This window comes from Ochotona curzoniae, unplaced genomic scaffold, assembly GCF_017591425.1.
Source record: "Ochotona curzoniae isolate NIBS_2020 unplaced genomic scaffold, NIBS_Ocur_1.0 contig_3819, whole genome shotgun sequence".
NCBI classification, from domain to species: domain Eukaryota; kingdom Metazoa; phylum Chordata; class Mammalia; order Lagomorpha; family Ochotonidae; genus Ochotona; species Ochotona curzoniae.
Window position 1 is genome coordinate 46353608 of NW_024466004.1, and position 25009 is coordinate 46378616.

A 25009-nucleotide genomic window follows, 5' to 3' on the forward strand; every position below is an offset into this window, starting at 1 on the left:
TTACATATTTGTTTTCTCTCTCTCTCTTTTTGTCTCTATTATAGGAAAGAAAAAGCCAGAGATGACTTTTATGTTCCAGGATGAAATTGAAGACATTTTAAGAAAACATGTACAAGATGCTCCTGAGGAATTTATTTCTGAACTTGCAGAACACTTGATAAGGCAAGTATAAATTGCATTTTTCTATTTTATGATAGATACTCTGTGGGTTATTAAAATTCTCCCGGAGAACAACAAAAACATATTTTAGGCGTTTCCTTTTCCAAGGTTAGAATTTAATCTAGCTGCCAAATTGTAGATATTACTTGACTGTAGCAGTTCAACAGATATGTGTTAGATGCTTTGGGCAAAGCAATATAGGAAAATAAAGGACAAAAACCCTTAAAAATGTCCTTGTTCACTGATTTAACCTTAAGTCTTAGTTGGAAAGAAAATACCAGCACTAGTCACTGGTTTCCATAGCATGAGAAATTGTATACAAAAGAAAAAAAAAAATTTGTTCTTTTTAATTAATAAAATATTTGCTGTTAGGGTGAAAAGTAATAGAGCATCCTCAAGAAATATTAACTTTAGATAAGTTACCTTATGAATGAATCAGATTGAATTTATTTTTATACAAAAGGAGAGGAAATTGTGTTTAACTTGACCATTACTAAACTTACTTGGTCATCCCTCAAATTAATCAGAGTATATAAGTTTACATAAATATAATCCAGCATCCAAGTACATCCTACTTTGAATTTAGAAACACATAAGAAGATATTTATAGTTATACTCCAAATAACTTTAAAAATTTGTTTTGAACTGTGAAGTCTATATTGTTAATTTTTTTTAAGATTTATGTATTTTTACTGGAAAGGCAGATATACAGAGAGAAAGAGAGACAAACAGGAAGATCTTCCATCTGATGGTTCACTCCCCAAGCAGCTGCAGTGCCTGAAGATGAACCTTTTTGGAGCCAGCAGCCTCTTCTGGGTCTCCCACATGGATGCAGAGTCTCAAGGCTTTGGGCTGTCCTTGACTGCTTTTCCAGGCCACAAACAGGGAGCTGGATGGGAGGCAGGGATGCTGGAATTAGAACCTTTGCCCATACAGGTTCCCAGTATCTTCAAAGCATGAACTTTGGCCACTAGGTCACTGTGCTGGGCCCAGTTAATGTTTTTATTGTCTTCCATGCAGTAACATTGAGTACGCAGAGATAAGAAAATAATGCATTTCATTCCTAGGGTTGTGAAACATTCTGGGTGAAATGTCAATCTAAATTTATCTAAATTTATTTTATTGTATCAAATCTTTCAAGGTTTGATTGAAGCAAAATTTATTGTCTGCACAAATCCAGTACATTTTAATAGACTTAAATATACTTCTCTTTTGCACAGGCCTCTTAATAAAACTTATCTCGAGGTAGTACGTTCAGTATTTATGTCTTCAACTTCTGCATCTGGAACTGGCAGAAAACGCACCATCAAGGATTTGCAAGAAGAAGTTTCAAACTTGTATAATAATATTAGATTGTTTGAAAAAGGGATGAAATTTTTTGCAGGTAAATTTAATACTGATTTTTTTTTCATTGATTCTCATGTTTTTGGGGGAGGAGTTAGTTTTAATTCAGTTCCTTTTTTTCCAGATGACACTCAGGCTTCCCTTACCAAGCACTTGCTGAAGACCGTGTGTACAGACATCACTAACCTCATTTTCAACTTCCTAGCTTCAGATTTGATGATGGCGGTAGATGATCCTTCAACCATTACAAGTGAAGTATGTTAGTGATTTGTTTACCACTCTTAACGTATTTTGCTTTAAGTGTAAGCACATTTTCTCTCACTTGAAATTACACAGTAAAAAGTTTTTAGAAAAAAACTATAAGCAGTCTTAATTTTCATATAATATATACACACTTGCTGACAGGATTGGTTATATAACCAATCTATTAAAAGTAGCAGTGCTTAAATACTTTGAAATCAACAGGATTTCCTTTCCAAATTCATATTATATAGCTTCTTTTTTGCTGTTCCAAATCCTTAACAGCATTCTCACTAGTTTCAACAACTTTGTAGTCATTTTCATTTGATAACATCATCTCATTTCATTAGTTAGATAATTGCAGAATATTTTTCAAAGTTCTCAACACAGGCTAAAGTTGAAAGCTCATCTTTTCCTTTCTTCGAATGGCAGGTAGAGCTTTGGTTCTCAGTTGCTAAGTGGAAGAAGGTTGCTATCTGTCACTAAGATGAAAATGACCTCTGCTCTTCTCCCTTAACTTTCTTGATCTACTCAAGATTGACATTTAGCAAAGCTAAGTTCTTGAAAATGATTTCATATGCCTATCACTGCCTTTGATGTCGGTCAAACAGTCCTCTTTACACCACTTAGCCTAACGTCCAGCCACAGGACATGATCAGTTTTCCGTCTTACAGGCATCCTTGTTCTTTATGACAGAGTACCTTCTCAGCTGACACTGGGAAGGGATGAGTATTCTCTTTCCACCCCCATGCACAAGAGATAACTCTTTTTCCAAATACTGTAATTCCCACTGTCTCTCCAGTGTTCCTCTTACATGGATGATGAGGAAGCTCACGAATAATGAAATTAAAGTTTATTTTGGTGGGAAAAATTCTGAAATCCAAGCATAGTTTTTTCATAATGCATATTTTCTGTGAAGTTTTTTGAAGCATCTTCTTGTTGCTAGTGCAGATTTGAGGACTAGAACTGTCTCTAATGAGCTGACTATTGGCTAGCTCTCTGATTCTAGAGAGTGTGTGTGTGTGTATGGTTTTTTGTTGTGTTTTGGTTTGGTTTTTTGTTTTCATTTCTAGCTAGATCTAAAATTCAAGAGCAATATAAAATTGATTCACAGTTATGTTTCAGCAATATATATGCTTTCATTTTTTTTTTTTTGCTTGATCATATAACCACTATGTGTCAGAAGCATAATGCCCAAAAAAAGCATAAACAATTTTGTTCCTTACAGGTAAGAAAAAAGATTTTAAGCAAGTTGTCAGAAGAAACCAAAGTAACTCTCACAAAACTCCATAATTCTCTGAATGAAAAGGTAAATAACATTTGATTTTAGTTAGTTTTCCCGGTTGGAGGTTTGTATTATAAAAATCTTTAAATAGGTTTTTACCAGAATAATTGTGAACTCAATCTAAAATAAGTATATTGCACTCATGTACCTCTTTAGCAAATAGAGTGAAAGAATAATACTGGGGCATTTTTCCGTTAAACTCTAAATCCCAATTTTTCTTATTGCTATGAACTTTTGAAAGAATTGTATGTGAAGATATTGCGCACACACACGTATTTATGCTGTATTTCTTTAGGCTCCTGTTATAAGTTAAATTATGGTTTAAAATATATTTTCAGAGCATAGAAGACTTTCTTTCTTGTCTGGATTCAGCAACAGAAACATGTGATATTATGCTAAAGAAAGGAGACAAGAAAAGAGAAAGGTAAAATTGAGTTGTATACATTATTAACGTTCTTAAGTGTGAGACCTTTAATATCTGAAATTTGAATATTACTGAATTGTTCATAGAGCCCTATCAATATGCCTGATAGATGTTCAAATATGTTCAAAGTCTTAAAATTAGTATTCCTTTCTAACATTTCAGATAAGGAGTAGAGCTCCTTATTTCGTAGTCCATTAAGCTTAGAATTTTTTGTCAGCTTAGAGATTTTCTGTGCAAGAAACATTTCTGTATCAGTGTAGTTCTGTTTCATGTCCAGACACTCAAAAGCTTACAGTTGAATATCTCTGACCTATATCTTGTTCTGTAGTCAGCCTGACCATGCCACTTAAGGTTGTGTCTGTCCATATTATCCCCATATATGGAAAGTACTTTAAAATGCTCATAAAATTAGCTAGACAAGTTATGAACTGAATAGAGAAGAAAATTAATATCAGTGAGAATTTGGTAAGTGATAATACATTTATGTGATTTTATATTTGTTTAGACAGATAATGTTCCAGCATCGACAAGCACTGGCTGAACAGCTGAAAGTCACAGAAGACCCTGCTCTCATTCTGCACCTCACGTCAGTCTTACTGTTTCAGTTCTCAACCCACAGCATGCTCCATGCACCGGGAAGATGTGTCCCACAGATCATTGCTTTTCTTAATAATAAAATTCCAGAGGTATTACCTATTTAATGTATTTTAAACTTCAATATATTTTCAACTTCAATTTCTTAGATTCTGAATATTTTCAGGGGATAGAATGTGAACAGTGAATTAGGAGACTGATTTTTAAAAATACAGCTGGCTCAAAATTCAGGATTTATAAGATCCATGGTAAAGAATGCTCCGAATTTATAAATTAAGCTTTTAGACAAGGTAATTTGCTTCAGGTCCAGTTCAAAAATCTTATCCTACACAAATTCCTCTGAAAATCTTTTAGCTAAAAATAGTTTGACTTTGAACTACTGTATCATTTTGACCATATCTTTGTGTTAAGTCAACTGAAAGTGATCTGCATTCATGTTTTATTTCCGCTAAATTGTATACTCCTTAGATTAAGGACTTTGCTATATTTGCTTTTATGTTTTCATGTCCAATATTTTATAAAGATATGTTTTAGTCATACATATCCTGCTGTACCTGTTCCACTGAAAATTAAATTGTATTTGCTAACTTCTCCTCATCTTTCTGTTTTTTCAGGATCAATATACTCTTTTGGTACAATATCAAGGTTTGGTTGTAAAGCAGTTGGTTAGTCAGAATAAGAAGACTGGACAGGGAGATGATTCTTTGAATGAGGAATTGGACAAAGAACAGCAAGATATCATCAATACTACTCGTAAAGAACTTCAGGAACTTTCTTCATCCATTAAAGACCTGATCCTGAAATCCAGGAAGTCATCTGTGACAGAGGAGTAATTAGCTTAATTTATTTTTGTTAAATAGTAAATATTTCTCCCCAAAATTAAAAGTGAGTGGTCACAAAAAAAAAAAATAGTCACTTCATAACTCCCCATTCCCATGTAACAATCCCACCCCAGTTACAATACAGTTAAAACAACAAAGTTACACTAAATGGAAATTTTCTACAGATTTTAAATTTTATAAAATGGGATCTCTGAAAAGCTTTTCTTTTACAATATCTTCTCATGATTTTTATGTGAAACAAGTTATTTTCATGTATAATAACGTAGAGATATTTCACATAATCCTAAAAATTATACATTTTAGATTTTTTTTTCCAAATGGTAAGTGAAATGTAAATTTTTTGGTATTATCCATGTCCAGGAAAGGACTCATTTGTTTGCACTAGATTCAAATGATATTGCTGTATTTATATACATTCAAGCAGAAGCTTACAATGTGGTCATGATTATTTTTAAAAGTATACATTGGGTATCTAAAAAAATGTATCGTGGTTTTTCTTAATGAAGAAAGATTCAAAATTAATACAAAAATTTACATTGCATAAATATGCTTATATATATTTATATATATTACTAAGCCTTTGCTCTGATTTCTGGCAGGGAGAGGGCCCCCTATATCCTCTACTGGAGTGAACTGTCATGAGTTTGGGACATAACATATGCTTTATAGGGCAGAAGAACATGAGAATGGCATTGTTATGCTTTGCTACATACAAGTTGCTACTAAAAATGAGAAAAAGCATGAGATTTACAAGTAGTTGTATGTCCCATTTAATAATAGAATAAGTGAAATTTAAATACTGAATTTTTCTTTTGTCCAGTATACATTGTTGGATTTCATTTTTCATTTTCCTAGCAGTCCTTGTACCTACTATTTCATAAATACCTGTATGATACTTAGGCTGTTTTTTTCTGGTGATAAGAAAATCTGTAAGCATATTCAGGTCACTGAAACTGTTTCTTCCAAAAATAGAAACTCTTATTTAAAATAAAAGTTATTGCTTTCTGAAGCTTATTAGTTAAAAGATAGAATAGCTCCTTGGAATAATCATTTTAACCAGATGAATTTAAATAATTTATTATATTTTGAATATAATAATAAATGCCAAATACCAAGGAAAATATTATTTCATGTAATTCCTTAATTTGCATTTTTATTTTAAAATTTTTGAATACAAAGATCAGTCCACCCTGCATGATTGTAGACAAACACTAGTGTTGAGTGACCGTGACTAAGACTAAGCACTATCAGTAAAACTGATAAGAATTTAAGATTTAATTAAAACAGTTTTCCATGAGTATTTTCTACTACATTTTCATATGGGCAAAGAAAGAACAATGACAAGGACCTTCATAACCACAAACTCCAATTTAGATCGATTGGCATTTAGCTTCAAAAAAAATGAAACAATTATATATTATTATATCTAAGCAACACAATGTTATTAATAGTAAATAACAACTTACAATAATATAATATTTGTCTTAATTACACCCCTACCATCCCTCTAATCATCCACACCCATCCCCTCACTAATAAACATATAACAAAAACATTAACTTAAAAAATAAATAATCTACCACACCAAAAACCACTACCCCCAAAAACAATAAAAATACCCACCCCCACAACATATCAAAACCCATATTACTCTCTCATGCCTCTCTCTACACTTCACACTGCACATACAATATATCTCACTAAATCACAAACATTTATTAACCCCACCCCCCCAATTATTTCAGTAAACTTTCCCCCGACATTACAATCTAAGAGATATCTAACACAGAGAGAGAGACCCCCCCCCCCCCTCACTCCTCACCGCTCCCCCTAACGCACACCTCTCACATTCCTCCTATAATACAATCAAAAAGCAACACCAACCATGCCACCCCCAACCTCTATACTTTACCATTCCCCTCCTCATCTCCTCTACATAGCCAAAACTAACATTCAACATCCTAACAGTTTTCTTTCATTACTTGAAAATTTCCATTTATTGACCATTCAGTCTTACTACATTACTTTCCCAAACAGCTGATGCCGGTAAATGGATAGCTATGTTTTCAAATCTCGTTCCTGCTATTCTGGTTATAGTAAATATGTTTGAAAACATATTTAGATATTTACTCTGATGTGTTCCATCTCTAGACCCATGTTTTTGTTTTGAGATTTATGAAAGGTGGTTAAAGAGAGAGAGATCAATATTCCATCAACTGGTTCCGACTCCCTTCCCCCATATTCCCATAGTCCGTATTTGGGCCAGGCCAAAATCAGGAGCCAGCAGCCAGTTTTCCTCAGTCAGATCTTCCCCATTGCTGACATCTTCCACTGTTTTCTCAAGCACATCAGTGTGAAGCTGGGTCAAAAACAGAGAAACTGGAACTTGAACTGGTGCTCTGATGGGGGATCCCAGTGTTGCAGACATCAGCTTAATACATTATTTCACAAAGCCAGCCCTCTGTGCATTTGAAAAATCAGAGATCTCCCATTTATGGCCACTAAAAAGATCCATTGGGGATCCAGGGCATTGGCTCAACTGGCTAATCCTCCACCCTCAAGTGCAGCATCCCATTTGTGCACTGGTTTATGTCGCACCTATTCTATTTGCCATCCAGGTCCCTGCTTATGGCCTGGAAAGCAGTAGAGAATGGCCCAATGCCTTGAGAAACTGCACCACCGTGGGAGACCAAAAAGCAGCTCCTGTCAGCTTCCCAGCTTTGGATCAGCTCAGTTCTGTCCATTGCAGCCATTTGGGGAGTGAACCAGCCGGTGAAAGACCTTCCTCTCTGTCTGTCCTCTGTAGATCTGCCTTTCCAATAAAAATCTTGAAAAATGCAACAAGGAAATAATATATTGCCAAAATCATAATGTACCTTAATGCTAAGTAAGACTAAATACAGCAGTTACTTAACCTAAGTACATAGTTTTCAGACACTTTTTAGAAAATATGCTTTAGACCACAAAATGTTGAGGGTGATTAGATCAAGGCACAACTCGTTTGAAATGCAGCACAGATGTATATTAAAAAGAAGCAGTTTGGTGTCTGGCATTGTGATATAGAGTGTAAAGCCACCATCTGCAACACTAGCATTGCATAAGGCATCAGTTCATGTCCCAGATACTCCCCTTCTCATCCAGCTTCCTACTAATGGCCTGTGGAAAACTATAGAAGATGGCCCAAGTGTTTGGGTTGCTGTCACCCACATAAGGTTTTCCTAGTTCCTGATTTGATTGTTTCCCTGGGGATTGAACCAGTGAATGAAAGATCTCTCTCTGTCTTCCTCAATCTGTAACTGACTTTCAAATTTAAAAACCTTACCAAAAAAAAAAAAAAAAACCAAAAAACGGAGGCATTAATTCATTGCTTCTTCAGAAATGCTATACCCAAAACAATGAGATCATTTTAATGTCAACTGAATGAAGCTGAATGACAAAGAGATTTGCTTCTTTTGAAGATCATAAATCCTGTCCCCCCCATCACACAAGAGAAATGAAATAAAACACATGTTTAAAACTCTGGGAGGTATATGTTCCACACAAATCTTGGAGCAATATTTGTTTTGCTGGTCATTTTTCTGTTGTGGCAAAAAAATACCATTTTGGTCATTTTTATATGTAGAATCTTAATGTAAACCACATGCATGTTGGCATTGCTCTAGAATTTTTGCATCTTTCAAAGCTGAAATCCCATAATATGCACTTCACAATTCTTTTTCCCTCTTCCCTGCTTCTGATAACCATCATTTTACTTTGTTATTGAGAATTTACAAATATTTATATGTAATGACAATTATAAATGTCCAAGTTATTTTCCTGTAAGTGAAATAAAACTAATATACTTTTTTGTGACATGTGTGAAAAAAGGGTTCACTCATGTAGTAGCATGAAAAAGAATTCCTACTAAATATTCCATATGTACATATTCCACATTTCATCCATTCATCTCTCAGTGACCATTAAGGTTGTTTCTACCTCTTAGCTATTGTTTCATTGAACATGGGTGTACCAATATCTCAGTTTTTTTTGGATATATACTCAGAAATGGGATTGATGCACATGGGTTCTGATTTCTCTTGTCAATGGAAGCAAAATAGTTGGAACTGGAGAATAAGCAGGTTAAGTAAGGTGGCTGAACTCAGGAGATATGCACTTCATGTTCTCCCACCTGTATGAAGCTAAAAACCACTCAATCTAAATACAGAGTGATAATTATACAGGCTGGTGGGGAAGTGAGCTTAAAAAGTTTGAATAATGTGTACCAAATCAGATCCAAGCGATAAGATCTTACTGATGCACAGCATAATGGGACTACTACCATTCACAGTAGCTTTTCATATTTAATGAGCAAGTAAAATAATGTTTAAAGACTCCAAACAAAAAATGTCACATAACAGGAAATGTTGGTTCCTTTGAACAGTACACATTGAATACATGTATTAAAATATTAAACTTAGCCCATAAGTACATATAATTTTTAATTTTTTTAAAAAGAATATACTTCCTAGTTTCAAAACATCTTACTCAACAGTAACTGAAATAATGTGATACTGACATACAGACAGACATATAGATCAATGGAACAGAATAAAGAGCCCAGAAATAAACTCTTTATTATATATGGCCAAATGATCTTTTTCAAAGGTATCAATATTACACAGTGAGAAAAGGATAGCAAAATGATGATAGCAAAAATAGTATATGTTTCCAGTATTGTACTACTTATTTTTGTCACACTTGCCCTTAATCTGTGTATTGAGTGAATAATAGTAAGACAACCTGAATATTTGTTTCAAGGAACAGCAAGGGCAATCATAACCATGGTGTAATGGAATATAAGAAGACTTATGAATTTGAATATTTGATACAACAATTACTGTCTCTTTAATGAATGTTAAATACTAGGAATAGTCATAAATATCTGTATTTTTTAAAGATTTGTTTTCATTGGAGAGTCAGATTTACAGGAGAGACGGAGAACTCCTGTCTCCTGTCTCTGGCAGAGAACTCTGTTGCACTCCTCCAATGGCCACAATGGCCAGAGCTGAGCTGATCCAAAGCCAGGAGCTAACGCTTCTTCTCCCACGTGGATATGGGTTCCCAAGGCTTTGGGCAATACTCTGCTACTTTCCCCAGGCCATGAGCAGGGAACTGGATGGGAACTGGAGCACCCAGTATACAAACCAGGATTCTTACGGGATCCCATTGCATTTGAAGGAGCATTAGCCAGTTGAGCCATTGCACCAGGCTTGTAAATTTTTAAAGTATGTTACTTTCAAACAGATGACAAGAATCAGTAATTATAGTGTTTTGTGTAGGAGAAAGCAGAGATTGCAATGGAAGTAGAAATGAAGTTCATACTGTCACACATATATATAGAGGGTAGGCATGGCCCCTGAGCTATCTCCTGCAAGAGGAAATAGATAGTTAGCATGGTAGAAAATGAAGGGGAAATGGAACATTTCTAGGCCCTTCTTTGAATAGGAGGTTCAAAAGTATTTAATACGAATTAACATGAGATGATGAAATGTTTGGGGAGCCCTCAAGTAAGAGAAATAGGAAAAGTTATCTGGGTAAGTATAATGTAAGATGAAGTAGAAAGACTGGGGTAATCATGAAATAAGCTGAAGAATTTAATCATTATCCTGTGGATATATAGGGAGCCTTAAAACATTTCCAGGATGAAAAAATATTTCCATTCTGTGAGACAGTTTGGTAATCATCAGACTCTTTACAAAATACATTTTATTTATCAAACGTCTTCCTTTTCTAAGAAATAGCATGTGCCCTATGAGGCAGTCATTCAAGCAGAACAAGTTGAGCTACAACTTGGGGTGCTGGTATCCAATGTCATAATGCCTAGGTTGGAGTTCTACCTCCACTTCTAAAGCCGCTTAGTGCTAATATACCCAAAATGCAGCAAATGATGGTCTGGGTATTTGGTTTCAAACCTCTTATGTGAAAGACCCAGGTGGAGTTCCTGGCTCTTAGCCTGCTGCAAGTGTTTGAACAAGTGGAGGGAAGATCTTTGTTTCCCTTTCTTTGTCTCTGTGCCTTTCAAATAAATGTTTTAAAGTATACAAAACTTGTTTTAAAATGTATGTAATATTTTTCAAATAGTCTACCAGGACACATACAAGTCTTTACATAGGCAATCTTGACTGGAATATTTTTATTCAAATGGTAACGCAACAATAGCAACAAAAATCATTATCTGACTAGTAGAGCTAAAATAATCTACAAGATTGTTTTTCTTGATATTCAACATAAAATAGTGAAAGAACTGTACAAAATAATTTCCTACTGAATCTGTCTTTATCCATCTAAAACACATTCTTCAATTCTACTACAGTTTCTCTCATTTCCTCTTATGTACACAGGATATAGACCAAGATCTCCAGGGATATCTGAAACCACAACTAGTACTAAATCCAGCATGCATCATGCTTTTTCCAATATCTGCAGAAATATAAAGTCTTTTTCATCATAACTAATCACTTAGCATGCACTGTAGATCTAACTTTTGCAATTTGAGATGCAACAGAAAATTAGCCATTTCCTTTTCCATAACTTAATGGACAGAGGATGTATTCTCACCTTAACTCTTAGCAACTTAGGCATATGATGTCTTTTCTTTATTGAGACTTTTTCACTTAAAGGAAGCAATTTAAGACTTCTCTGTGACATCCTTGGAGTTGCCAGCATCACTAGATGCACATTTTGTGGCCTTTTCTATGTAACAAGGAATACTAAATACAAGCACTGCCATAGACAAGTGATCCAACAATGGAGAAGGTTACTAAGTGACTGATGGACTGGCAGATATGCAGCATAGATAATACTGAACAAAGTATAAGTGCCACCCAGAGTGGGATAGAGAACATGATGCCAAGTTTCATCACTCCATTCAGAACTATATGTCATTTAAAATTTTTTCTGGAGTTTTCCTTGCAGTATTTTTGGGCTGCAGTTGACCATGGATAACTGAAAGCACAAATACGGATTATGGATAAGGGAAACCTACTGGATGTAGACTTCAAACTTGAATAAGTGTTTGAAGTCATGACAAATGGTTAGCACAGAAAAGATGATTCTTTAATACCTAATAAATGCAAATATTCTTAAATGAAACCCTAAAATGGGTTTTTAGCCTTCCCTCATTCCTATATAAGTCCTTTCAATTCATATTTGAAAAGTGTCCAGTGTAACTTTTGGTGCCAGAGAAACAAAAGAAGGAATATCATCTTGTTTTATGTTTTATTACATTATAACCAGATACTTTAAAAATGTTTTGTTGGTTTAAAACATCACAGTACAATGATTTTTTAAATTATATATAATAATGATAGAGTTCAGGACATACTAGCCCAAAATAAGCCTTGGCATTACCTAACTTTGTCCAGCGATACTTCCCCCAGCTATACATACTTAATAAAAATAAATATCTACCTGCTACGTTGGTATTGTATTTCTAAAGTCTCTCATGTCACATCAAATTTATATTACTCAGACCAGAGATGGTCTTCCCAAAAAACTATTCATCTGGACAATAAGATGCTGGACTCTATACATGGTACATGCTTGCAATGAAGGAATCATGACTGGATTTGAACTGTAATACTGCAACAAGGTGAAGGAATCCACCATAGGGGAAGGGCATGGGGAGGGGTTGAGGGAATCCCAGAGCCTATGAAACCGTCATAAAATGAAATAAAAAATTTTTAAAAATCCAATGAAGGCAATGCATTGTGACATAGCAGGTTAACATCGCTGCCTGCAATGCCAATGTGGTGCATAGAGGTAGTGTGAGTCCCAGATTTCCCACTTCCAATCCGGCTTCCTGCTAAAGCGCCTGGGAAAGCAGCAGAAGATGACACAAATGCTTGGGTCACTGCTGCCCACACAGAAGATACTGATTAAATGCTGACTCCTGGTGTTGCCATGGTCTTGCTCTGGCTATTGTGGCTATTTAAGGAGTGAGTTAGCAAATGCAAGAACTCTTTCTGTCTGTCTCTTTCTTGCTCTAATTCTGCCTTTCAAAATAAATAAACAAAAACTTTTTAAAAAATTATATTAAATATGTCTGTGTGCTACTTATTTTTTAATTTTTATTTTTTATCTCAATCATAAACCTATTGATGTGATAAAAAGGTTATTTCCCATCCCCTATTAGTATGGACAATGTAGTTTCGGTTTTCAATTTGGTATTCTCTAAGTATGAAACGCATACACACACATATATATACGTGCATAGCTATATAAATGTTTATGCAAAAATGTAGGAATTTATTGATGTGGTTACTATTTATATTACATAAGTAACATTCCAAAGAGGTAGAAATACAATGGTCAGTGACTGTCTTGGATTATACATCATTTTATGTTTCTTAGTTTTGGTTAAGATTTTCAAAAATAAGCATTTTCAAATCTAATTTAACAAGCCAGTATTTTAAAATAAATACGGCTCTGTGGCAAAAAATGAAAAAGTGTTCCAAATATACACAGATACCAATTGTTAAATAATTCATGCTGTAATCAAAGTGTGAACGCAGGGATGATGACTAGTTTGAGATATGTAGTTAATTTTAAGTTTTCTTTATTTGAAAAATAAGTTATAGAGAAAGGAGAGACAGAGTGGGAGATATCTTCATATACTGATTCGCAAAAGAGCTGCAAAGCCAAGGTTGGACCAGGCTGAAGCCAAGAATTTGGAATTCCATCCAGACCTCCCACATGGGTAGCAGGAGCCCAACACTTGGAACATGTTTCTCAGCCTTTCCAGGTACATTTGCAGGGATCCCGATTGTAAGCAGAGTAGCCATGACTTCAACCAGCCCTCTGTTATAGGACGCCAATATGGCAGGCAGCAGCTTGGCCCCAAATTATCACAAATAAATAGTAATGTGCTATTTTTTTTTAGTAGTGAAACAATATTAAACCAAACTTAAATGTTTGCTCTGAAACTTAGGATGCTGTGACAGGGTGCTTCTGTCATCTCATCTTCCAAACTTAAGAAATAGCCTCAAATGGAAATCTATCAGCAAAAATACCATTCACTTTGTATCAGTGCAACCCACAGAGAATTTGAGCTGTGGAGAAGTTTAGTATCCAGACATTTCTTCAGATCTACCTCTTGAAATATCTGATCACTTTTAATGTTTCAACTGATGCTGTATAAGGCAGAGATGAGTCCACAGTTAAATGAAGTCATACAGCCATGAAGATGACATAACAATTGTTGCCAGCTCTTAGGGAAACAGCCAGGCAGGGAAAGCTAAGTCCTCAAGTGAAGGTGCAGAGAGCAGGTAACTACCTTGAGTTATTCTATTCAATCCAAAGGCTTGATGTCCATAAACTTCCCAGGAAGGTAGTGATAAAGACTACAACCCAGAACTCGTCTCTCAAACTACCAAGAACTTGGCAGGTGAGAATACAAGGCCCAACTCTTTCAGATACTTCAACAGAAAAGATCTGCAGTTCAGCCATCTCGAATCTAAAGGGGAGTGGAGGTGGGGGGTCTGCTCTGTCAGCCACCAGAAAATAGAATCAAAATCAGGTGAACCTGACAACACAGAAACAGAAAATACACCATCTTTTTGGAAAACCTTTTTTTTTTTAAAAAAAAAAAAAAACTAACAAAAACAAAAACTGTTGTGTCCCTGGTTGAGGCTCGTCAGTGGAATTTTCTCAAGTATATATGTGGTTTCACGAAGGCTGTGAATTTAAAACTTTTTGGACGTTACCCAGATGTTCCAAATACTAATCCTTGCAAGATTTCCCTTTAAGGATGTTCTGTAGAGAATTTGTTAGTCATAATTTTAAGTAAAAATTGACAAGGAGTGCTTTTTTAGTCCGAGGAGTCAGCTGTGTGCACGTCACAAGACTAGGAGGAAATACAGGACACTCCTATTTTTTCCCATAATGCTGGAAAAGATTTCTAAAATGTTTTCTTTGAGCTCTGTATGTGCTACTTTGACTTCTTTCATATTTTCTAAGGACAAGAGATTCTTATGAACTTTCCAGTGACTACTTAAAAGAAAACTTCTGCTTGGTAAGTAAGTGGATGCATTGAAGCCTCCTACCCAGTGGAGCCAGTAGTTATTCAATTTTATATGCTGTAGTCTTTGTATTTCTCATTGCAATGGCATGTGTGGAGGCAGCATAGAAACCTGACAGCTCTTTGTAATTGCTTCCACTGTCTTGTAATCATTTAAATATACAGAACATAGCTTCATATTGAAAAAGGAAGGGGGAAAAGAAAGGATTCAGGGATCTTATTTTACTTAATTTATTTGAATGAATAAGATTATCAATGAGAAAATCTTATTATTGGATTTATATTTCTAGGGAGGTTTTTGCATCCATTTTTAGCTTTTCTGTAAAAAGAGTAAATGAGATTCCTTCTATTTTGAGAAAAAAAAATTGCTTGCTTTCCAGAAATGGGCATTTGATAATTTATATTATCAGGTTTCCTATGATTGAGTTAAAATAACTGTGTGTCCAACACACACAGACACATAGTAGCCTACCTCAATTTCAACTGCTTATTGAAATTGAAATGTGTGCCCCATATTGTTAATACCACTTTGTTGCTCTTTTAGTCATATCCTCTTTAATATCTGTCATTTATTTGAAAACCAAATGCAGCTCCTCAGCTGTCACTTTGATCTTTATAAATGCAGGAACTAAAAAGAATCATTAATAAAATGTGCATTGCTAATATGTAAAATATAAGAAAAATCTTTGATTCATTCTGGCTGTATTTCACATCCACAATACCGACATGTACAGTTAGCAGTTTTAAAAGGAAAGTAGTATATGAGTTAAAATTGAATGTAAATATTGCAAATATAGGCATCATACAAGATACTATTTTCATATGACTTACCATACATGTCTAACTATTTAATCCAAATTGCTTGATGGGGAAGGTAAATTCTCATATCTGTTTTCTACACTTGTTCTGTTTATTTTCACATCATTACAAGTTTTAAGTTCTGGAACTGCTCTACCTAAACAAGAATAGCAGAATAATAGCAGAATGCAACATTTAAGTTTATCTCTTATTTCATTATACTTGCCAACAATATGTTAATAGCTAGGTTAATATTTGGTGCCTCATAAGCAGGCCTAGAAATTTTTTTACTGTCATGTTGAAAATAAATGTTTATCTAGAACATTTTAGGAAGCTTTGATTTGCTTATTGTTTTTGCGGTTATTTTAGATCTAAAAACACAATTTTTTTAGTGTTCCAAGTATGTGAGTCCACAAGGGAAGTACTAATCAGATGTTAGAAAATTACATTCCCACGTTTTTATAATTGCGGTTTTCCTCTTTGTTTGGCACCATTATTCTTGGCTATGATTTGGTGTTCTAGAATGAACTTTGAAGAGGATGAAGAGGTGGAAAACTTATTCCTGTCAAAATACCTCAAACTCCTGCAAAATGATCAAATTGAACATTTATTTATCTTTTTATCTGACTGTGTTGAGATGATACATCCCCTTAAGAATATCATAAGACCCATAGTTGATCCTTAGGAGAAAAAAAAATGATGAAAGGTGAAAAAATGCAGGGAGGACATCACAGACAAATCAGTATTTTAAAAATTAACATAGATTTTCTCCTGGGTACCTTCTAAATGCCATCTCTCCAGCCCCAACTGAGTACCTCTACTTGGCTACTGCACAACGTAAACTCATCATTTCTCTTTCCTGCTCCCCAGTCTGCTTCCTCCACATAGGATCTCACACAGAAGTGACACTGTGATCCCATCCGTCATTCAAGCTAGAAACCAGCAAGAAATCAGCTCCTTCGCTTCTGTCAATTTGTGTATGTAAAGAACATCCAAGTTTGGTCAATGCTACCTTTGAAATTCACCTATCTCCCGCATCATTACCATTACCTATTTTTCACTGTCATCATCTTTCACTTGACTAATAGTAAGTAATCCTTTTGCATGGCTCCTTGGAACTAGAATTGCTTTCTTCCATTCTGTATCCAAACAAAAGCTAGAATGATTGCATTAAAGCAGCCAATCTAAAATCATATGTAACAGCCAAGACTTGGCCAATTCCTTACTTAAAATTTTATTTGAATCTCCATTTGCCTTCAAATAATGTACAGATTCCTACTTAGAAATTCTTCCTCAGAGAAGGAATAATGTAGAGCAGATAATGGATGACAAATCTCCTCACACTTCAAAGTGATTAAAACCACCTCCAGGTTTTTGTTAAAATGTCTGTTCTGGTTCTGAAACTGTTTTGGTGCAGTTCTAGCAAGCTTCCAGGAAATGCTGATGCTACTGACCTATGGGATTTGAAATTGTTTTCTCATGCTAGAGCTAAAACTCCAACCCCAGCTTTACCTGCTCTACCACAAGGTCTGTTCCCAGATATCATTTTATGAAAGACGCTGAAAACTATCATTTTATGTATCTGGCACTTTAATGGCAGTTCTCTGAGCCAAACTTGACCTTCTTGTTTTAACCAGGATAATCAGTCTGTGAAAAATTCAGACATAAGGTCAAGATAGGAGCCATTCAAACCTGTAGAAACTATTTGCTAGTTCAAATAAAAATGCCGGAGTGTTTAAAAAACCAGAAGTTCTAAATTCACTGAACAAGCCAAGCAAGAAAGTCTTTGCCACAGTGTATGTAGTGTGAAGTTGAAACTGCAGGCTTTGAAGTCTGGTGCATGCTGACCCCGGGAGAACTTGGACAAGTTTTGTTTTTTTTTTTCCCATTACCTTAAAGGCTGAAAGAGAAAAGCCTATAAAATGTGTATCAGATTCATAGTAATGCTACACATTTTAATTTTTATTTTATTTATTCCCAAATTTCATCTGTTAGAATTTTGAGATTATTGGGTCTGAACCTTATCTCATTTGATTTCTAGAAATGCTTTGATGTATTCCTCTGCGTAACCGATTTTTTCCAGAGCAATGTTCACTAAATGGTGCAAATATTAATTTTCAGCAGATCATTTTGATATATCAGATTGTGCATTCACACTATGTAAGAATATACTTCTTGCTATCACTGAAAATATGAGTTGCTTAGGTTGTTGTCCAGTTGATTCTAATCTTTTCAATGATCTTTTAAAATTGTTCAAATACAACTCAAGTAACATGTTATAGTCATGTCTCTTCAAACATTTATAAAAGAGTGTAAGCTCACTACCAAGGTATCAAACTATCTTTTTTTTTTTTTTCTGACAGAGGAAAAAAAAACACATAAACATGGTAGCCACATGCATATATTAACTCATACATTCAGCAACCAGATGAAGCCAATATATGTTTACTGGAAAAGGCTCAGCATGTTCACTTTTCCTTATGCCATTGTGCTAATGATCAACAAAAGGACACTTATGTGTGCAAATAGTTTTCCATACATTTTGACCAAATTCATCTTAGTATAAAACTAAAAACATTTCCAAGAATTTTCCTTCACATAGAAATTCATACTTCTTTGGCAGTTTCTCAAATGTAATATGCGTTTGGAAAAACAAAATCAGATACCAAGCTGTCATGCTGTCTGAATAAAGGTTTCATTTTAAAAGTGATTTCCATTTTTGTAATTACACTCCATTTATTCATTTGTTCCCTGCATTTCTTTGTAATTATATGATCAGAGAAGATTCTAAACTTGGGTTGATAATTTTCCAAATTGAAAGATTGTACTCTAATTTTAATATTTTCCTTATTCCTATTAAACTGATATATTAGAATGTACAATTTTGAAGATACTGAAAATTAAAACCTTTTTGAGATACAGAAACTTAGAGGGAAAAGAGTGAGAGAGATCCATCTTTGTTCTGGTGTTTTATTCCCTGTATGGCTACAATAACCAAGGTTTGGCCAGGCCAAATTGAGGAGCCAAGAGCTTTGTCTGTCTCCTGTGTGAGTGACCTGGACCCAAACACATGGGGCATCTTCCTTTGCTTTCTCCATGCATGTATCACGGAGCTAGAATGGAAGTGAAGAAACTGGGACACAAACCAGCTTCTATATGGAACTGTATGAGGTAGCAGTTTCCCTCTCCATGACACAATGCTAGACCCAAAACTCAGTAACTTCAGTCATGAGAATCAACAGGTAAATACAGTTTCTTCTAAATTATTTCCTTTAAAATATATATATACACAGGAGTTGTCACCATGTTGTCATTTGAGATGGCATGTGACCATCTTTGGAGTGAATCAGTAAATGGGAAGTATCTCTGTCTGTCTCTCTATAGCTTTGACTTTCAAATATATAAATAAATCAGTTTTTAAAAAGTTTTCTATAGTTGAAATCACAGCGATTATTATATATCCTGCTTTTTCTCATCTAAACTAATATAAATATGTTGCCACTCCAGTAATTATTTTTTAAAAACATCATGTTAACAATATTTATACTGTTCATTTAAAAGTATTTAGTAAATACTCATATAATCTTTTAAATAATAACCTATAATAACCTTGCTTTTTGAAAAGCACAGTTCTTTCCATATTCTAATTAAACTTAAGCATACTTTATTAAGTGCCTAGAAAAATTCATTTAAAAGTACAAACTTTGAACCTGTAGATCAGGGGTTAGCATGTGTTTTCTGTAAAGAGCCAGATAGCAAGTATGTCAGACTTTGAACTACTCCACTCTGCTCTTGCAACCAGCAAGCAGTCACAGGCAGTCTGACAATGAGGAAATATAATAGTGTTTTAGTAAACTCTGCGTGCTGGTAAATTTGAGTTTCGTGTATCAAAAATATAAACTATTGGCATTTTTTCCATTATTCAAAAATGTAGAAGCTACGCATAGATCTCAGACCACAAAAAAGGAGGTAGAGTCTAGATTTTGACCTTATGCTACAAACAGTCGCAGTTCCTATAGCCTGATTGTGAGAACTCCACCATCTGAAGTTGGACAAACTTCTGTGAACCCATGTACGTGAAATATTTCTAGGAAGAGATAAATAACTTGTTATTTATTCTACAGCAATTGGTAAACTAAAAAAAAAAAATTCATACTGCACCAGATAGTACACATGAAAGCAGTAAGCCACAGTTCCTTATTAAATACATCATTATTTCTCTTTTGATTAAAAAAAATGAATAATAGAATTGACTGACATTAGCCTTATTCCATGTAGAAGCTGGTAACCGAAATTATAAAACCTAAAAAAGTGCAAACTAAAGAGAAAGTACGTAAGAAGTTAAATTTTCAAAACTACTTAAAATGGAAATGAACTGTCATTCAAATCAAGGCTATTTTATTTATTGCTTTATTTTGCTTTTACTGATACAAGAGTTTACAGATAATGCTGCTCGTTATTTGTAATGCTATTCACCTGTTTTGCAAAGGACAATAGAATAATCATGCTTAAATTGATATATACACACACATAATTTTCTTTTTCTCTTCCTCTCTTTCCATCACATACACATAAAATACAACAAATGGATTTGAAGATAACAACCTTTATTATAATGTATGTGTACATATTCAAAACTTCTACTGAGCCATGTACTTCTCTTTTAAGACTTCTGAAGTAATTGAGAGCTAGATACCTGTATCATATATTGATCAATTATTATCAATTTATCATTGCTAAGTCAGGAATGGAAAAGAAAATTTGCATAGAGACCAAGCTGCCCCTTCTAGTGGACTCTGCTCCCTAGTGGGGCTGGGGAACTTCTATAAATGCACCTCACAGAGGCGAGCCTGTTAGGTCTTCCTTAAGGAGAAGTGGAGGTGTTGGGGGCTCCACTTGAAAGTACCCTTTGCCCAATCAGGTATTTGTGGAGTCACACCTCAGATGCCATAGACTGAGTAAATCAAATGGTGACATCTCATTCTCACTACTTTCAAAAGACTGAAATTTTCTTTAGAGGGCAAATATATAATAATGAAGCAATGAGGTTCTCTCAATGATCTATATTTTTAAAAAATCACTCTAGAATCTGTTTAAAATTAAATCATCAATGCAAATTGCTGAAATAATAAATAAGGGATATTTTTAGTCAGCAGAACTACCCTTAGTTAGTTAGTACCCTTAGAGCTACTAACTACACTTAGTTAGTAGAGATCTACCCTTAACACAGGTCTTCAGTGGAACAAAATAAAAGTAATGGACCACACATACCCATAGCAAAAGTAGTTGAGTTTTTGACATGTGGAAAGGATTTTCACTCCATCCTTTTTTTCATAAGCAGAGGACAGAAGACTTGCACTTGGTTTGATGGATACTTGCTTCATATTGACAAATAAAAGTAGTGTAATTCAGGCACTAAATGAACCTCTGGTTTTGCATGAGATTGCCACCGGGTCAGCAATTAAAGACATGCTGGACAGATGCAAACAAGGAGAAGACTTCACCCTTTCCTAAAATTTTTGAAAATCATGGTAGTGACCAAAGCTGTCATTTCAAACAATCTATTCTCCCATTTTTAAATGGAAAAATCAAAGCAAACCAAGCAAATGATTTCTATAGTCTGAGCAATCTGAGTTCTGGCTAAAGCCATTTTCATTAGCTATTTTGTCTACTTTAGAAAAGGAGGAAGTCAGTTTGTGCCTCTGAACTCAATCTTTCTCATTTGTTCAATAAGAGGATTGAATGAAAGAATTTAAAAAATCCTTCTTGGTGCCTAGATTTGCTAGCTTAGGGAAAACAGGTTTGGAACAGAAGTATGCTTTTACAGAGGAGGAAAAATAACAGAATGACCATGGCATTCGGAAGCTTTATTTCTAGCTGCCGTGCAGTATATCCATGAGGATTCTTCTTCCCTGAATTTCTTCTTATCCTCCTTACTCTGTCTCCTTATTTCTCATCTTTCTTGTTCTATGGTTGAAATTTAATTTTTCATGTACTTACAGAAAATATTAACTGGTCTTGCAACTAACATACTGCAGAGGGGAAATTCTTTCTTATTGAGAAAATGAAATTGTATAGGTAAAATTGAAATGCATTGTGCAAAATGAACAAAATGGTGATAAATATAAGGTTATCTTTAAATTGGCCTTTAAACTGGCATCTAATTTTGGCTGATCTTAAGGAAAATCTTTCTCATTTTGATTTAAAAGCCTGCTTCTAAATAGATCACTCATTGAGAATTTTCTAATGTAAAAACAATCTTGTTAAAATTAATTTGGATTAATAATGTAAGAATTTTCTACAAAGTAGATACTAAATATTATTTGAGAATTGTAACCAATTTTATCCTATTTTCTAGAAAGACAGGCTGGCTCTATAAATGCCTTCTTTGTAACCTAATTTCTGTATCATAAAATGAGTTTTTGAGCTCTCTTCGTTACTGCATTCTGTGATCAAGACCAATAGATTTTTAGTACTTTCTGTTTGTGTATGTGTGTGATTTCATTTGACTTTTGAAATAGGTGACTTTTGCAATTGGTACAAGATTCCAAAGTTTAAAAAGGTTATACATGAAAAAGTAAATTTTGATACCTTCCCTGTTTCCTCATAAGATAATTTCTTGTGATTCTTTAAGAGTGACACTTGGTCCTTGTGATTTACACGTTGATCGATGGAAAGGTAAGTTTGCTTTTGAAGAGTACCAAATACAGAACCATTAGGATAACAAATTATGTTTCATATGCTTGATTTTATGAAATGTTACTGAGCCATATCCCCTCTAGAATCTTGAAAATTGTCAACTTGAAGTTAAGAATTTGGAAGTTTTGAAAGATTTGAAACTTAATGCATGTGATAATGGGCATACAGTCATAATAACCAACACATACTGGTAGATTAATACTGAGCCTCATGGCATAGGCTGGAGCCCAAAGCCTGGGCTGGGGCCTCACCAAACCAGTGAAAAGCCATGGACATCTCCTGTTAGAACTAAACCCACTCCTTCCAACTTCTGTAGACTTAATACAGATCTAAAAGTTACAATGACCACTCTCTTTGGAAACATAATAAAGAAGTTTAAAGAGCCAGCATATCCCAAAACACAATTGCACTAATCTGCAAAACTACTGCAAAAAGATAGACTGTGTGTACCTTTTCATTTGGTTTATGCATTTTAAAACCCTTTAGTTTTTAAAATTGCAAAATCTATGATAATATATTTTATGTTTACGCATTATTATGAACTATATCTTTTTTCAGTAATACTCTAATTACATAATTCTGAATGTAATCTGTCCAAGAAAATCATATAAAAAGCAGATGGAAACCTCTAGTCAGCTGTTTTTTGTGTTTTTGTTTTTTTTGTTTTTTTTGTTTTTTTCATGGGAGAGTAGTTTCTCAGCTCTTAGGGGAATTTGTGTTCGATTTTTCCACACATTGAGCTTCCAACAAGCTGGGCTTGTGAATATGTCCCTAGAGACTAATAACAAGCATTCCACTACAATTATGTAATGTTTGTTTTGGGTTATTTCTGATTGATGGCCTGAAGTTACAGCTTTGGTTATTTTAAGATGGTTAAGTTTTTTAAAAGTAGCCTTTACGGAAGAAGAAATAGTCAGCTTCCTCAAAATGTGAATTCACAGCAGAAGCTGCAGATTTTTTCCATTAAACAATGACGCCTTCAGCCAACTTACCTGTGCCCCTTCATTCTTCCATCTCACTTGATCCTTGAACAGGACCATAAGCAACTACTACAGTTCTCATTATTCTAAAGCTAATAAAATTAATGCCAGGAAAGTTAAATGGCTTCTACCACAATGCCAGTAATGATAATGCAACTGGTGAAAAATCTACAACTGAGTTCTAGCTCAGTTTGCCTTGGGTTGTAGGCAAAACACAAAAACACCTAGAATATTCGATCTCACCCTCAGAATCAGGGAAAAAAGGAAAAAAAAAAAGCAGAACCTATTTACTAGTTATTCTGCCTTATTTATAGCTTTAAAACATGTGGATTTTACACTTTCCTCTTGTAGAAAATATACTTGTCCTATTAAGCCTAGTTTACACATTAATGATAAAATTTGACTACTTATTATTCTCATATATGTCATCAACCCCCCCCCAGTTTAGTCAAATTGACTTATTAATTTTACCCAAAAAACTTAATGTCATCAATCCAGCAGACAATGAACTTTCAATCTTTTGTAACACGAAACAGTCTTCAAAATCATATACTCAGCTCCAAAAAGGACAATGCTGCCTCCAACAAAGTATTGAAATATCAAAAACTAGATTAAAAACTAGTAGGAGCTTATTGGTACTCCAAGTTTAGAGAAAGACCTTTAATAAGGTCAACAGATTAACCACTTACTTGTGCTATTTTCTTCGATATCTTCCTCAGATGTTAGACAAAGGGTGCTTGAGATTTCCTCTTCAGCCACGCTTACAGGGAAAGTAAAAGAATTCTCTCTGCCAGGGCAAGTGCTTAATGTTCTAGTGTCTGTTCTCTAATCTTAACTTTCAGTCCTTTTATGTATTTTCCACATACACAATAAACAAAATAAGTGCAAATTTATCCACTATTGAACTAAATGTATACAAAGTGAATTTTGTCTATATTTTTAAATTAATTTATTTATAATTTATTTCTCTGTATGAGAGACTAGAAAGAGTGAAGGAAAAGGAGAACGACATATATATATATATTTAGAGAGAGAGAGAGAGGAGGGGCATGGAGAATTTTTCATCTGCTGCTTGACTCCACAAATGTCTGCAAAAACAGCCAGTGTGGGACAGGCTGAAGCCAGGAACCCTTTAATCTGGGTGGGTCTTGTGATTGTCAGGGACCAATGATTTGAGCTATAACCAACTGCCTCCCAGGATCACACGTAGGATAGCCCAGTCTTCAACCAGGCACTCCTTTATGCAATGAGGGCATCCCCAATAGGAATTTAACCACTGTACGAAATGTCACTTCCAGCATGAACTGTTTTATATTTGAGTCCTTATTCTTTATTTTATTGATGATGCAGTTTCATTAGTACTTATCCAGGACTCCCAGTTCTTAGAAATAAGGTTTTCCACTCATTCATTTATTGACTCATAAATAATTTATTGACATCTTGTTTAATTTCTAGTATACACAGAAAAGCAAGTAATTTGTTTACCCATAGGGATCTCACAATTAAGAAAGACACACATAGTACAAAACTGTTAAACATGTGACACAAGAAGGACAAGCATAGCTAAAACACTAATGAGAACTCTAT

General features: G+C 34.5%; 2 protein-coding genes across 2 annotated transcripts in view; both read left to right on the top strand.

Annotated features, from left to right (window-relative positions):
* The window catches only part of UFL1 (UFM1 specific ligase 1), a 30125-nt gene extending 23996 nt beyond the window's left edge, over positions 1-6129 (top strand). The window contains exons 13-19 of the mRNA XM_040983790.1: positions 45-162; positions 1380-1543; positions 1628-1758; positions 2972-3052; positions 3367-3452; positions 3958-4138; positions 4661-6129. Coding sequence (XP_040839724.1) covers positions 45-162; positions 1380-1543; positions 1628-1758; positions 2972-3052; positions 3367-3452; positions 3958-4138; positions 4661-4879 — 980 coding nt within the window. The 3' untranslated portion in view covers positions 4880-6129. The remainder of the gene's footprint in view (positions 1-44; positions 163-1379; positions 1544-1627; positions 1759-2971; positions 3053-3366; positions 3453-3957; positions 4139-4660) is intronic.
* A 7988-nt stretch (positions 6130-14117) lies between these two features.
* The window catches only part of FHL5 (four and a half LIM domains 5), a 40752-nt gene continuing 29860 nt past the window's right edge, over positions 14118-25009 (top strand). Inside the window, exons 1-2 of the mRNA XM_040983095.1 lie at positions 14118-14312; positions 16632-16830. The gene's annotated coding sequence lies outside the window, so the exon portion shown is untranslated. The remainder of the gene's footprint in view (positions 14313-16631; positions 16831-25009) is intronic.